Genomic DNA, 13,973 nt, shown 5'->3' with positions numbered 1-13,973 from the left:
CGCAAACTTTTTCCCCCCCGCTAATCTCATCCAACCGAACATCGCCGGCGTTATCGAGACGTTTTCTGGGCCGTTTCGGAGTGTGGCATTCGGGTTTGGACGCGCTCCCAAACTCCGCAACAGACACAAGAACTGAGAACACAAATTTAATTTACCCGTGAACCAATCAAAACGGCTGCAATCAAACCGGCGAATCAAAGCAAATAACAGTGCAGAGCCACCGTGAGAGGGTACAGCGGTCACAGTCCAATCAAAAACAAAATCCAAAAGAGAAAGAAAAAAACAGACATAATCCAGTACATCAAATGTAACCATAGAAACTGGCTTCTGAATGGCTCAGGCAAATTGGAGGGGGCGGGGCTAAAAAAAACACTTTGATGTTCCCTGAAGAACGGCCACGAACGACAGTTTCCCAAGTAAGGCTAGCAGCGTTAGCTTAGCCGCTCTGGAGGAGAGCAGCTTGTTTTACCTCGTAATGTTTACAATGACAGTCCCTCTCTCTCCCCGGCGGTGTGACAGCACCCTCAGTGAATTCTCTACAACTAAACGACGACAACCGAACACCAAAAGCCTGTTTTTTAAACGGCGAAATAAACTGTGTCCAGCTCATTTGTCACCGTCTGAAACTTTCACCATTTTTATAAACCTTTTTTAAATCTATCCGGGGGGACTTCTTAAAAACGGCAGATTTGTGTACAAGAAACCCGAGCGCGATCCAGACCGGTCCTGTTCCCAGGCTTCGCCCCCCCCGCGGGAGATTTTTCAGCGCGAGAGATGACGCGCCCGTCGAGACTGGGGGGGGGGTGTCAGGGGGGATATTACCCCCGCCTCTGACCCCCGCAGTCTAAAAAGAGAGTACAGCAGTGCTAAAACGGTTCGCGAACACATTCCCCGACTTTTTTTTCTTTTCTTTCTTTCTTTTTTTGCGTGGGGAATGAAGACATTCCGTTCCAATAAAAGCAGCCGCACACAGGATATTAAACTGAGGCGGTCCGCTCTCGGGCATCAACAGGACGCAGGACACCCACAAATCCTCCTCACCAAACGGCCCAAAGCATGTGAAATGGGCTTGAGGTGGGGGGATTGAGAGGGGCAGCTTGTTCCTCGCAACTTGGAGCAGCCTAATCGTATTCACCAGCTGTGCTCGCTGCCGTAACCGCGGCGATCAATTCAGCGGAGTGCAGACAGGAATGAGCTCTCCTCCCTGAACGCGGCGTGTCGAGCCTCTCCATCTTTCACACACCGCCCGCACACGAGCCCAGCTCTGCGCAGGCACACGGGTCGAGCTCTGTGCAGACACACAGGCCGAGCTCTGCGCAGACACACAAGCACAGACACACAGGCCGGGCTCTGCGCAGACACATGAGCGCAGACACACAGGCTGAGCTCTGTGCAGACATGAACAGGAAGGAGACATGTCATGCACAGAAAACAGAGCATGGGCGCCTTGCTGACCAGCAGGGGTCACTAGTGAGCAACAAGACCCGGTAAACCCGGCCCACTGAACCCCTCCCTCTCTGGGAGACGGGACGCCCAGCGAGGCCATCAGCAGGGCTGCCGGATCTGCAGTCTCCCCGCAGAACTGAGCTCCTACGCAGCCAGCGACAGCCTGACCCCGCAGAGGACCGACGCCACCCTTCGCCTCCGACGGCTCCGGTGGAGGACCCGGCCCGCGGAACGCCACGCAGAGCGACCGCTCCGCAAACAGGAAGAGGAAATGCTAAACGGGGCCGGCGGCGGTGTCCGCGCTGGAGGACGCAGCGCCCTCATCACCCCTGCCCCCCCCCCCCCCCCCCCCCCCACCCCCCGCGAAAACCCCGCCCTGTCGCTGTCAATTCACTCTCGAGACAAACTCAGGCCACAAATCTAAAGTTACCTCTCCTGGAGGAAAGAGAGAGAGAGAAGAAAGAGAGAAAGAGAAAAAGAAAGAGAGGCAGAGTTTCGGGGCCAGGCTGATTTCACATGCAGAGCTGAAGCCAGCCTCTCTGTGTGCGGAATGTGTTATGAGCGGAGTGGAGGGGAGAGGCGAGGCACAGAGGACCCATAATGAACACCATCCTTTACTACGGGCGCTCTGGGGGGGGGGGAGGGAGGGGAGAGAGGGAGGAGAGGGAGGGGAGGGGGGGAGAGAGTGGAGAGAGAGGGATGGAGGGAGAGAAAGACGGGGAGGGAGGGAGGAAGACAGAGAGAGAGAGAGAGGGAGAGAGTGTATATGCGTGTGTGTCTGTGTCTGTGAGAGAGAGAGAGAGATGGGGAGAGAGAGAGAGAGAGGGAGGGAGAGAATGAGTGAGTGTGTATGAGCGCGTGTGTGTGAGGTGTGAGAATATGTCTGAGAGTGTCTGAGAGACAGAAAGTGAGACTGTGTGTTTGTGTGAAAGAGTACGTTGATGTGTGAAAGAGAAAGAGTGTGTGTACGCGCGTGTGTGAGAGAGACCGCATGTGTGTTTGTGTGAGAGAGAGTGCGCTGGTGTGTGAAATTGTGTGGTCTAGGTGGCACACTGCACTGAAGAGCAGGTTTTCAGCCCAGCCCTAACGAAGCACACCTCACCCCACAGCTAGAGATCTCGTTGAGCTGCCAATCAGAAGAGTCAGGGGTGCAGGACTGAAGGACTGAAGACCCCCCCCCGCCTCCAACCTCACTCCCCCTGACCCCCACCAACAGCTCCCCCCACAACCCCGCCCCCCCCGCTCACCCCCAAAAACACTGTGCTGAGCTGCAATCAGCTTTTTCTTCTTCTCATCACTTCAGCAGCAGCCCCAGCGCGCCCCACCAGAACAGGCTCGGCGGGCAGGCTGTTATTGCAGCAGCACACAGCGCCTGTAACAGGGCGCTTCTGAGGCCCGCAGCTGGGTGAGCCTGCACGGCCGCAAGCAACCGAACCTGGAGAAAATACTCTGCCCACACAGAAGACTACATTCAGACAGGCTGCCTCAACAAAAAACTAAAATATGTAAATATGCAGAGAGAGAGAGAGAGAGCGCAAGAGGGATAGTTAACCCTAATGAGCAGCAATCCCAAACATTATAGAGCTCATTGTATACATACATGGATGTATACACACACACACACACACACACACGGTCAGCTCCATAGTGTTTGGAAGACAGACATTATTTTTCTTGATTTGGCTCTGTACTCCACAATTTCAGACTTGCAATCAATCGCATTTGGCTAAAGTGCACATCCTAAGGAAAACGTGTGAGAGAGCAAGAGAGCGAGAGACAGCGAGAGAGTGAGAGAGAGAGAGAGTGAGAGAGACAGAGCGAGAGAGCGAGAGAGAGAGAGAGAGTGAGAGAGAGAGAGAGAAAGAGAGACAGAGAGAGAGAGAGGGAGAGAGAGACAGAACGAGAGAGCGAGAGAGAGAGAGAGGGAGAGAGAGAGAGAGAGAGAGAGAGGGAGGGAGGGAGAGAGAGAGGGAGAGAGAGGGAGAGAGAGAGAGAGAGAGAGAGAGAGAGAGAGAGAGAGAGAGAGACAGAGAGAGAGAGAGACTGACTCAATCCATTAACAGCCTGGCGGTGACCTTTCCAGTTAGCCACGCCCCCTCCGCTTGGCGTCCTGCATCAATCAGGAGCCCCCGTCAGCTACGACCTGCACAGAGGAGGAGACCGGGCCCCCTCAGCCACGCGACCCCCCCTCCCCCCCCCGAATAACGACGGCTTAGTGACGAGCAGTTAGCGCTCCCGTTAGCCCCCCCCCCGCGCAAGCGCCTCGCACCTCGGCCCAAATCACTCCCCCCCTCGGGCCTCCGGTCCGCTAATAAACCCTCCAACTCCTCTCTCAAGTCCTCACGCCGCTGAAGACTGCATCCTTCTCCCTTTTACTTATTTATCCCCTCCCCCCCACCCTCACCCCCACCCCACCCCCCATCCTCTCCTTGGGCTTTTGCCGCGGTATAACCACGGCGGATTCGATCGGGCGAGCAGAACGACGATAACGCCGATGCTAACGCTGGCAAAGCCCGTTCCGCCCTCTCCAGTGCAGTCCTGAACCAACAGGCCCGGCCACACAAAATGGCGGGAGAGGAGAAGGGAACAAAGGGTTCCATTATTCAATACCCTCTCTGCCCTTTCTCTGTCTGTCCATCTCTTCTGTCCCTTTCTCTTCTCTCCCATTCTCTTCTCTCTCCGTCTATCTCTTCTCTCCTTTTCTCTCCTCTCGCTTTCTCTTCTCTCCTTTTCTCTCCTCTCACTTTCTCTTCTCTCTCTTTCTCTCCTCTCTCCTTTTCTCTCCTCTCCCTTTCTCTCCTCTCTCTGTCTTTCTCTTCTCTCTCTATCTCTCCTCTCCCTTTCTCTCCTCTCCCTTTCCCTTTCCCGTTCTGACTGAGACCAGACTCCACGCTTTAATGGCGCTGTAACTCTTGACTGCTCCAACACTTGATCCCTGTAATCCCTCCATCTGAGCGCGCTCAGTCCGGCCAGGGGAGCGGCTGGGCCCCAGCTGGAGGACTGGGAACAGTGAGGCACGAAATCTGGAGGGAGGGGGGTGGCGGGGGTTCCCTGAGAATACAGTCCAGCCCTGTGCCTCGCTGTACAGTTTAGGGATGGAGGGTTGGACAACCAACGCCTGAGTCAGACTACCTATCACCCCGCCCAAAGCCCCCCCTCCCCCCCCAAACACTGAACTGCCACAGGGAGGGCGAACGACGCAGAGCTTTCCCAAAGCAGCGACGCGACGATCAAACCCGCTAAAGGCGCCGGGTCCTCGGTCGGAGGCGGGTCTGGAGACCGCTAGGGCCCGTTTCCCAAAATGGCCGCCATGTTTGGATTTCTCGGCTCTCGTTTATGAAAGCCGACCTACAGCCGTTTAAAAGAAAACTCCGCCTCATTCACACTGGTGGAGATCTACTGCTCCTTTGTCATATCGCCGTTTTTTTTTTTTTTTTTTTTTTAACCCAGAAACCATCTTTCATTTTGATTACCTCCACACAAAAAAAAAAACAGGTTCTGCCTCACGGGGAAGAACTCCGAAACCCACAACCTCACAAACGGTTAACGTGCAAAAAACCAGCAGCAGACGCGTGCGTTTGGAGACGCAACAGAACTACTGGAAACTCCACGGAACGGCCCAGCACTAATAAACCCACCCGCCAAGGCCTCTAATCGACATCTTCTTTAAATATTTGGGTTTCTTCTCGTGCAAACCGCCGCCTTTGTTTACGGTGGGGGGGAAACATTCCCGTGAGCAGACCTGGGGATTAGCGACAGTCAGATGGGGAGGGGGGAGGGAGAGGGGGGACACACAAGAGTTCATTTCCACCCAAATATTTGTGCGAGGAGAAGGGGCACCTCAAAGCCAGCAGCAGTTCAAGAATAAAACCTGGAGGAAAACGTGGAGGGTTTTGAGGAAGAAAGGCTGGGGAAGAAAGAAATAAATTATCGAGCGGTGCCCCGGGGCATGCTGGTCCCTCACACACACCCCCAAGCCCATCGGAGGGCAGGATTCCTGGAATCTGAAGTACAGGAACATGCTTATCCTCACGGCGCACTGGAAGGCCAACGGGCCGGTGTTGGACTCGGGGGGGTTCAGCTCGGGGAGTCGGTTCGGGGGGGTTCAGCTCGGGGGGGTCAGTTTGGGGGGGTTGGGCTCTGTGAGCGCGTGCGGCGGGACAGGAAGAGCCGCGATTTAGCCCCCCCCCCGTTTTTCACAGATGGGCGGAGCTCGCCGTAAATCCGAAGCGTGTCCTCTGAAGGTCGGGTCCAGCCTCGAACGCCAGCGCCCGATTGGCTCTCTGCTTCGCCTCAGGACACGTTAAAAGCAACCGTTCTCTCTCTCCCCCGGGGGCCGACCGAACGGCTCGCGCTTTTACCGCCACCGTGCACGCGGACAGGCTTTCTGTGGCGCCGCCGTCCGCCTCTCGAACCCACTTTCACCGCCGGAGCTGCAGCTCGGGCCGAAAGCCTTTCCCTGAACGCGCCCGTTACACACTGAGATGAAACCGTTCAAATAACGAGTTTAAGTGCACTTGGAAAGAGCACTCTAAGAAAGCGGGGGGGGGGGGGGAAGGCCATTTGTTGGCGGAATAGTGCGCTGCAGAGAAACTCCCCAGGGCGCGACGCCGCGAGATCGCAGTTTCCCGAATTGCAGCGAGGCGCGTGCGCTCGGGCCCGTCACAGACAGGCCGCTCCTCGCCGGGGGAAAGGCCCGCTCACAGAGAGCACGTCCGAAACGTGGCGCTGCCAAAACGACTGTGCCGCACGCGGGCGGGTGGGCGGGGCGAGCGGCCGGGCGGGCGGGGTGGGGCGGGTATGCGGATTCTCGTCGCCGTTCATGTCTGGCCGGTGGCTTTGGGTGCGAGGCGGACAGCAGCTCCCTAGGTCTCGTCTGCTTAAGGATTTTTCCCAAGGGCGGGGACTAGCTAAATGCTATCGAGCCGGTTCAGTCCAAGGCTACGGGGATCAGTTTTCAACACAGGGGACATGACACGGCCTGCTTTAAAAAGGGGGGGGGGGGAATGAGACTTTTTGTTTGTTTTATTATTGATGGTAAGGCTCCATAAACACATAAGCCAATTTGCAGTAAAACCTCCCCTGTGTTTAGCTATGAATGGAGCTGTATTGAATTTGACACTTTCTGAAAGATATGACATGGCAGTAAGGGGAGTGGGGGGGGGACACTGGAAAAGTAGACGAGGGGGGGGGGGGGGGCATAGCTCACCATTCCCAAACTCGCAGACTCTTGTCGTCGGACGTGCTGACGAAGCGTCTGTTTTCGTCCACGAAGGTGATGGTGTTGACGGCCCCCAGATGTCTGTCGTACTCCTGGACCACCTCCCCGGTCCGGACGTCCCACTGCAGGGAGGGAACGGGGGGGGGGGGGGGAATCAGTGAGAGATCACAAGGTTTCTAATGCACATGATCCCCCCTGGGTCTGTCACATAGTTCCCAACACCCCAAACCATGTGGCCTTTTCAATTTGGAAGAAATAAACCTCTCTCAGGTCCACTGGTCTACTGATTAACCAAGAGGTTCTACGGTCGCCCTTGGGAGGGGCAATCTGACCCTTTTCTTTTCGATTTTCTGGGGACAGAGGCTGAAAAGTTTTGCTGATGCCAAAATTTATTTTTCCCTTTTTTCTTCTTCTGATTTTTGGCACTTTGAGTTGAAGTGCTCTGATTGCCTTTCCAGACGGAGGAGTGCCACTCGGGGGAGGGGGAACGGGGGAAAGGGGGGGGTGAATTCGGACCCTGGCGCTGCTCTGTGATTAACGCGCCGCTCCCCAGGCCCCCGCGGGCGGCGGGATTTGCGGCCGCGTTTTAAAAGCGCTGTTTACGCTGGGGCTCACAGAGCGTGAAATCCACTGGTGTCCAATCTGTCAGTGACCCCCCCCCCCCAGGGACCGGCTAGGCCTGCCAGCTTACCCCGCTGTCACTGGGGGAGAGGGGGAAGGAGAGAGAGCGAGAGGGAGGGAGGGAGGAAGAGAGAGAGAGAGGGAGAAAGAGAGAGGGAGGGAGAGAGGGGGGAGAGAGGGACAGAGGGGGGAGAGAGGGAGAGAAGGAGGGGGAAAGAGCGAGAGAGAGGGGAAGATTGAGGGAGGGTAAAGGAGAAAGAGAGAGAGAGAGATTGTGAGTCTCACCTGGACGATTTTCTTATCGGACATCCCCGCCACGAACAGGCTCTGCTTGTCCTCGTCCGGGTTGAACTTGACGCAGTACGGCACTTTCCTATTGGTGAATCGCGAGATGCACTTCCCTGAGAGAGAGAGAGAGAGAGGGGGAGAGAGAGACCCCAGGTTAGACCTCTGCCTGTGCGTATGGAATAACATGGCGATTCGATCCGAGGCAACCCGCAGGTCGTGGAGTGTACCGACAGCGAGCTCGGCAGGCCACAGGAACCACGCCCGAAAGCTGGTTACCGAGCCGACCCCGGCGGTGCCGGCCCGATGCGCTCGGGCTGCCGGCTCGTACGGACCTCTCACTCTCACGCTCACGCTCACTCTCACTCTCACTCTCACTCTCACGCTCACTCTCACTCTCACTCTCACTCTCACTCTCACTCTCACTCAGACAGCAGAGCCGGGCGGAGCACCAGCAGCCTCGTCAGGAAAGGAAAACGCACAGCGTCCCCTTCTCAGGCCGGGCCGCGTCAGAAGGGACCGAGCGGAACTTTCCAGAACTCGCGCCGCAGAGAGGAAACCCGCGTCCCCCCCTGCAGTCCACGGGGGGCGAGAGAGAATAAACCAGTATCCAAAAAACCAGGACCCCCCCCCCCCATCCATCCATTTGATCTCATGAGCAAAAGGTGGCAGCGCAAAAACCCTCCCCCCCGTGTCACTTCCCTTCGCCTCCTGGAAGTAAAGGAGCGAGAGCAGCTGTCCACCCCAGCTGGGCGACGGCTTTACGAAACGAAGCCACTCGGAAAAGAAAAAAAGAAAGTGAAGGAAGGAGAAGGGGGCTTTGGACAAACGCTTTAAAGACAAAACACCGACCGGTGTGGCGTTACAGAATAACACTGCCCAGTGTTAAATTCACTATGAGAGAGTACATTTGTGCCCTGATAAGTGTACATCCTTATTGTTAAGCTGCTTTCAGAATTGAGCACAGAACAGGCACTGCGCATGAGAGCACCACTCTGCTTTAGCCAACGGGCAAGAACATCTGCAGAACACAAAACAGAACTTGAGCTGGAGAGAGCGGGCAGAGAATTCGCCAGCACCCCCGACGAAGTGAACGCAATTAGCAGCCTTAATATAGTACTGCAGCCAACAGCCACAGGAGAATGTAAAACAATCTCTCTCTCTCTCTCTCTCTCAACGCACAGCCAACTGCGAGAGGAGGGGGTAAACAGAGAGAGAGAGAGAAATAAAAAGAAGGATCAGCCCAGGTGGTGAGGGGTAGCCCTGGTGATCAGGATTACACACAGTGGCTCTGAAGGGGGGGGTGAGTGCCCCCCCCCAGCCCAGGTGTGCTGAGAGGAGAGCAGATTCGTTCAGCCTGAAGGCCTCCTGAACCCCCCCGCCCCCCCCCCTCCCGGTGCTCTCCTCCGTGAAATGAAATTCATGAACAGAGTGTGTTGTGTTCCCCATCTGTGAGCGTTCTGCTTTCTGTACCACAGCTGCAGCACAGGGAGGGGTCGGGGGTGGGGGGGTGTGCAGAGGAGGGGGGGGGGATAGCAGGGGCAGCGTTACGCGCCGCCCTCCGACCCTCGACCCCCCCTCCCCCCAGGAGAAGAATCCACGCCATTGTGGTTTTAACCTTCAGAGGACGGAGAGAAACCCCCGCTCTGAGAAAACTGCCACCCCCAGCGTCAGGCAGCAGCGGTTGCCATGACACCAAACACCCCCCCCCTTACCCCCCCAACCCCCCAACACCCCAACACCCCAACCACTTGTGACCTTCGCACCTCCTTCAGCGCGGTCTCGTCTGGCATAACGGCCACAGGTGAGGGACGCGGAGGATCCAATTACCGGCCGTCTCCGGGGGAAACGGCGGACGGACGGCGAGGGTTCTCCTCTTTAAGAGACGGAAAGCAGACAGGCCGCCGGAACAGAAACGCAAAAAAAAAAAAAGAAAAGAGATTAAAACGTCACTCTCCGCTCCCCGAGGAAGTTTTCGTTCCGACGCGTTCACCGCCGTCCGTCGCCCTTCAGGGGGTCGCGACCACGGCCCGTTCTGCGTCTTTTTTTTTTTGGGCGGTCGCCCTCATTTGACGCAGATCCAACCCGGCTTCCGGGGGGTTTCGGGTCCGCCCGCCCGCCCGCTGCCTGGACAAACGGCGAGCGGTACGACCCCGACGCGGCGCGAAGCAATCAAATCAAATCACATCACAGGAAACGGCGAGCGTGACCGCGACCCCCCCCACACCGAGCGCCCAGGGGCGGGCAGCAGCCACAGCGCAATCAGCCGCCAGAACACCCAAAATACCGCAAAATAAACTGCTAAATAAAATAAAAATAAAATAAAATCACTGACGCTTCTGTGCGAGCCACTCCGAGCTGCATTCTGAGGCAGTAGGAACGAGATGAAACTCCGTGGAGCTGAGGGGGGGTGGGTGTGGGGTGGGGGGGCGCATTTAGGGCCGGGACCACTTTGTTTATTTGCTGCCATCTGGTGCTGGAGCAGAGACGGTCCTCTCTGGAACGCAGCGATAGACAGGCGCTGCTGTGGACGCGTGCCCCCCTTTAAAAACCCCCGCGGGGCGAGCGTCTGGCACCCCGGGGGGGCGTGAGCACGCCCACGCTCATGGGACGGATCGCAGGAGGGGAGGGGAGGGGCTTACCTGTCTCCGTGTCCCACAGCTTCAGGTAGCGGTCATAGGCGGCGCTGAGGAACTGAGTTCCAGTGTTATTAAAACAGATGTCCCGCACGGCCTTACTGTGTCCTGAGAGAGAGAGAGAGGGAGGGAGGGAGGGAGGGGAGAGGGAGAGAGGGAGGGGGAGAGGGAGGGAGAGGGAGGGAGAGGAAGAGAGAGAGAGGGAGGGAGAGATGCATTGTAGTGTTATTTAAAATTTGGAAACACATATATTGAAATACCTCATGCCAATAAAGCATTTTAAATTGAAATTGAATTGAAATTGAGAGACGGGGGAGAGGGGAAGAGGACAAGAGAAAAGGCGGGAAAGAGAGAGAGAGAGAGAGAGAGAGGGAGAGAGAGAGAGAGAGAGGGAGAGAAAGGGAGATATACTGTAAGGTTTATTGTATAGCTTTGGCAACATGTATATTGAAATACCTCATGCCAAAATAAAGCATTTTGAATTGAGATTGAATTGAAATTGAGAGACGGGGGGAGAGAGGAAGAGGACAAGAGAAAGGGGGGGAAAGAGAGAGAGAGAGAGAGAGAGGGAGATATATTGTAAGGTTTATTGTATAGCTTTGGCAACACATATATTGAAATACCTCGTGCCAAAATAAAGCATTCTGAATTGAGATTGAGAGACAGAGAGAGAGAATGCCAGACAGACAGAGGTGGGGAGAGAGAAAGGAAGACAGACAGAGATCACAGGATAGCTTCACTCCGTGACTCATGCTAAGAGAGGGAGGGGCTGAAGCCCAGGGGGGGCGTTCTGGCGCCACCGTCTCGCCTCTCCACGTGCGAACGGGGACCGGGCTCCCGCGGGGTTACCGTGACTACCGCGCGGCCACACCCCTCAGGGCCGAAGGATCACAAGCCGAGAGATCCTTCTGTATTTCTCAATACATATTAAAGGTCACTTTTTTTAAAAAAAATGGTAAATGATAAATGGACTGCATTTATATAGCGCTTTTATCCAAAGCGCTTTACAGTTGATGCCTCACAATCACCCATTCACACACACACTCACACACCAACGGTGAAAGGCGGCAAGGATGCAAGGTACCAATCAGCTCATTGGGGAGCAATTAGGGGTCAGGTGTCTTGCTCAGGGACACTTCGACGCGCCGAGGGCGGGGGATCGAACCAGCAACCCCCCGACTGCCAGACAACCGCTCTTACCTCCTGAGCTATGTCGCCCCGTAAATATATAAATAAATAAAATATATAAATAAATAAATACAAAAAACCCCACCACACCAGACTACACCACACGCACAGCCTAAACGAAGACGGCATTTCTCAACCCTGGTGATGGATTAACAAGCGCCACAAACATCAGCGAAATGACCTCCACCTGATGTATGGAGCGCCCACAGACCCCGCCCCGCCGTCAGGCCCCTCCCCACCCCCTGCCCCGCCCCGCCCCGCCCCCCCTCCTCCACCTCTACCCCCGTGAGGTATTCTGATAAATCTCCCCAGCAGGAGGGTGAGCAGCAGGGAACGCGGTGGGGCCCGCCCTGCTTTCATTACCCTTTTAAATGGCCCGTGATGAAGCGGGGGGGGGGCGGGGGGCGGGGCTAAGGTACAGGCCGCCCTTCAGAGCGCCTGCAGCTACGCACTGTGCACCGCAGCGCTGGTTAGGATCCGTTTTTATCCCCTTCAACACCCACGCAGGGGGCTACGGAGGCCGAGCCAGTCTCCCGTTTTAACTCTCTCACCCACACGCTATTTAAAAACGCCATTTTACTCCCTTTTCAGGTTTTTTTTTTTTTTTTTTTTTTGCGCGAGGGAGGGGAAGAACAAGTTCCAAATTGGAACGCTGTTTTCATCTGACACGGCTACTTAATTAAGCCACGTTAATTAAGCTAACGAATCCCATCCGCCCCCCCCCCCCCCCCCCCTCGCTTTGATCCACACTGTGCGCAGAAACAGGCTCTAAAATAAGCAAATAGACATCTTCTATTTATGTACAAATGAACTTATATAACACACACATATGGCTGTGATTAATAGTTTAGGTACATATTTATTTATTTGCATGTATTTACATGACACACACACACACACATACATGGCTATGCATGAGCGATCAGATTGGAGTTCTACAATAAAACTAAACAGACAGAGCTCTCCTACTGGACGTAATAAAAAATAAAATAAAACGCGCATGCCCACTCTCCTCTCCTCTCCCTCTCCTCTCCTCTCCCTCTCCCTCTCCCCCTCTCCCTCCCTCTCCTCTCCCTCTCCTCTCCCTACTCCCTCCCTTCCCTCTCCTCTCCCTCTCCCTCTCTCTCTCTCTCTCTCTCTCTCTCTCTCTCTCTCTTCTCTCTCTCTCTCTCTCTCTCTCTCTCCCTCTCCCTCTCCTTCTCCCTCTCTCTCTCTCTCTCTCTCTCTCTCTCTCTCTCGTTTAGAGACCGCTCCAGCTTCCTCTGGGGTGAAACGCCGCCGTCGGCCTCTTACGGCGCTAACTCACCGCGTCCCGCCGCGCGCAGCACGCCGCAGGTGACATCACGCTCATCTTTAAACTTTAAACTCAGCTGTACAGCTGGGATGGAGGGAGGGAGGGACGGAGGGACGGACGGAGGGAGGGAGGGAGGGAGATCTGGAGGGAGGGAAGGTGCTCTAAAGGGCAGGTGGGAGAGGGGGACAGAGGGTGCTCTGTCGGGACAGAGGGAGGGGTGACATAGCTCAGGAGTTAAGACCGATTGTCTGGCAGTCGGAGGGTTGCCGGTTCAAACCCCACCCTGGGCATGTCGAAGTGTCCTTGAGCAAGACAACTAACACCTAACTGCTCTGGCGAATGAGAGGCATCAATTGTAAAGCGCTTTGGATAAAAGCGCTATATAAATGCAGTCCATTTACCATTTACCAGGGAGGGAGGGACGGTGCTCAAAAGGGCAGGAAGAAGGGATGGAGGAAGGGGGGACAAAGGGCACTCTGGAGGGAGGGAGGGCGCTCTGGAGAGAGGGACGGAGGGAGGGAGGGAGGGAGGGAGGGAGGGAGGGCGCTCTGGAGAGAGGGACGGAGGGAGGGAGGGAGGGAGGGAGGGAGAGAGGGAGGGAGGGAGGGACGGAGGGAGAGAGGGATGGAGGGAGGGAGGGCGCTCTGGCAGTTTGGACTGTGAGGAAAAAAAGGCCTGTTGACAGGATCCACGGCGACAGCTGCAGTTGCCCCGAGAGACAGCGGTCACATGTCACCGCATGAGGAGCCCCTGGGCCGAGGCAAGGAGCACGGAACCCCGCAAAATGTCAGCTCCGCGGGACGTCCAGTCTCATCCAGAAAGGGCTGGTAGGGGAGCAGGTTTCGGTTTTAGCCCTAGTTAAATATTCATAGTCTCCAATCAAGACATTTATAATCTGAATCAGGTGACTTAGTGCTTGGCTAAAACAAAAAGCTGCACCCACACCAGCCCTTTTCGGGTAAGTGTTCCGTGCTCCCCGTCCTGCTCTGCAAACCCTGCTCAGCTGTAACATTCCAAAGCTGGTTTTCCTGCACTGCACGGTTTTTTATTTGCGAAGCTCCCCGGACCCCCCCCCCCCAGACCGAAGGGGGGCCTCGCTCCACCCGAAGCTCTGCGGGCTAAAGGTCGCGGCGAATTCCAAACCTCTGGACAAACACCGCGGCTCCAGAGAGCCCAAACGGCGGCTAAACGCCGTCTCTTCTGCTCCCGTCCAAAACAAACTTCCGGATCAATACTAAAGAGAGTCAGTTCAGGCTCGCGTTTGTCTCGCTGCTGATTTACA

General features: G+C 55.8%; 1 protein-coding gene across 1 annotated transcript in view; it reads right to left on the bottom strand.

Moving 5' to 3' along the window:
* cdc40 (cell division cycle 40 homolog (S. cerevisiae)) overlaps positions 1–13,973 on the bottom strand; it is a 31,693-nt gene that overhangs the window by 5,391 nt on the left and 12,329 nt on the right. The window contains exons 10-12 of the mRNA XM_064340472.1: positions 10,216–10,317; positions 7,574–7,689; positions 6,656–6,789 (exon numbers count right to left, since the gene is read on the bottom strand). Of these exons, the coding sequence (XP_064196542.1) occupies positions 6,656–6,789; positions 7,574–7,689; positions 10,216–10,317 (352 nt within the window). The remainder of the gene's footprint in view (positions 1–6,655; positions 6,790–7,573; positions 7,690–10,215; positions 10,318–13,973) is intronic.

This window comes from Anguilla rostrata, chromosome 6 (genome assembly GCF_018555375.3).
Source record: "Anguilla rostrata isolate EN2019 chromosome 6, ASM1855537v3, whole genome shotgun sequence".
NCBI lineage: Eukaryota > Metazoa > Chordata > Actinopteri > Anguilliformes > Anguillidae > Anguilla > Anguilla rostrata.
The sequence above is the reverse complement of the archived record's forward strand: the minus strand, read 5'-3'. Positions and strand labels throughout refer to the sequence as shown.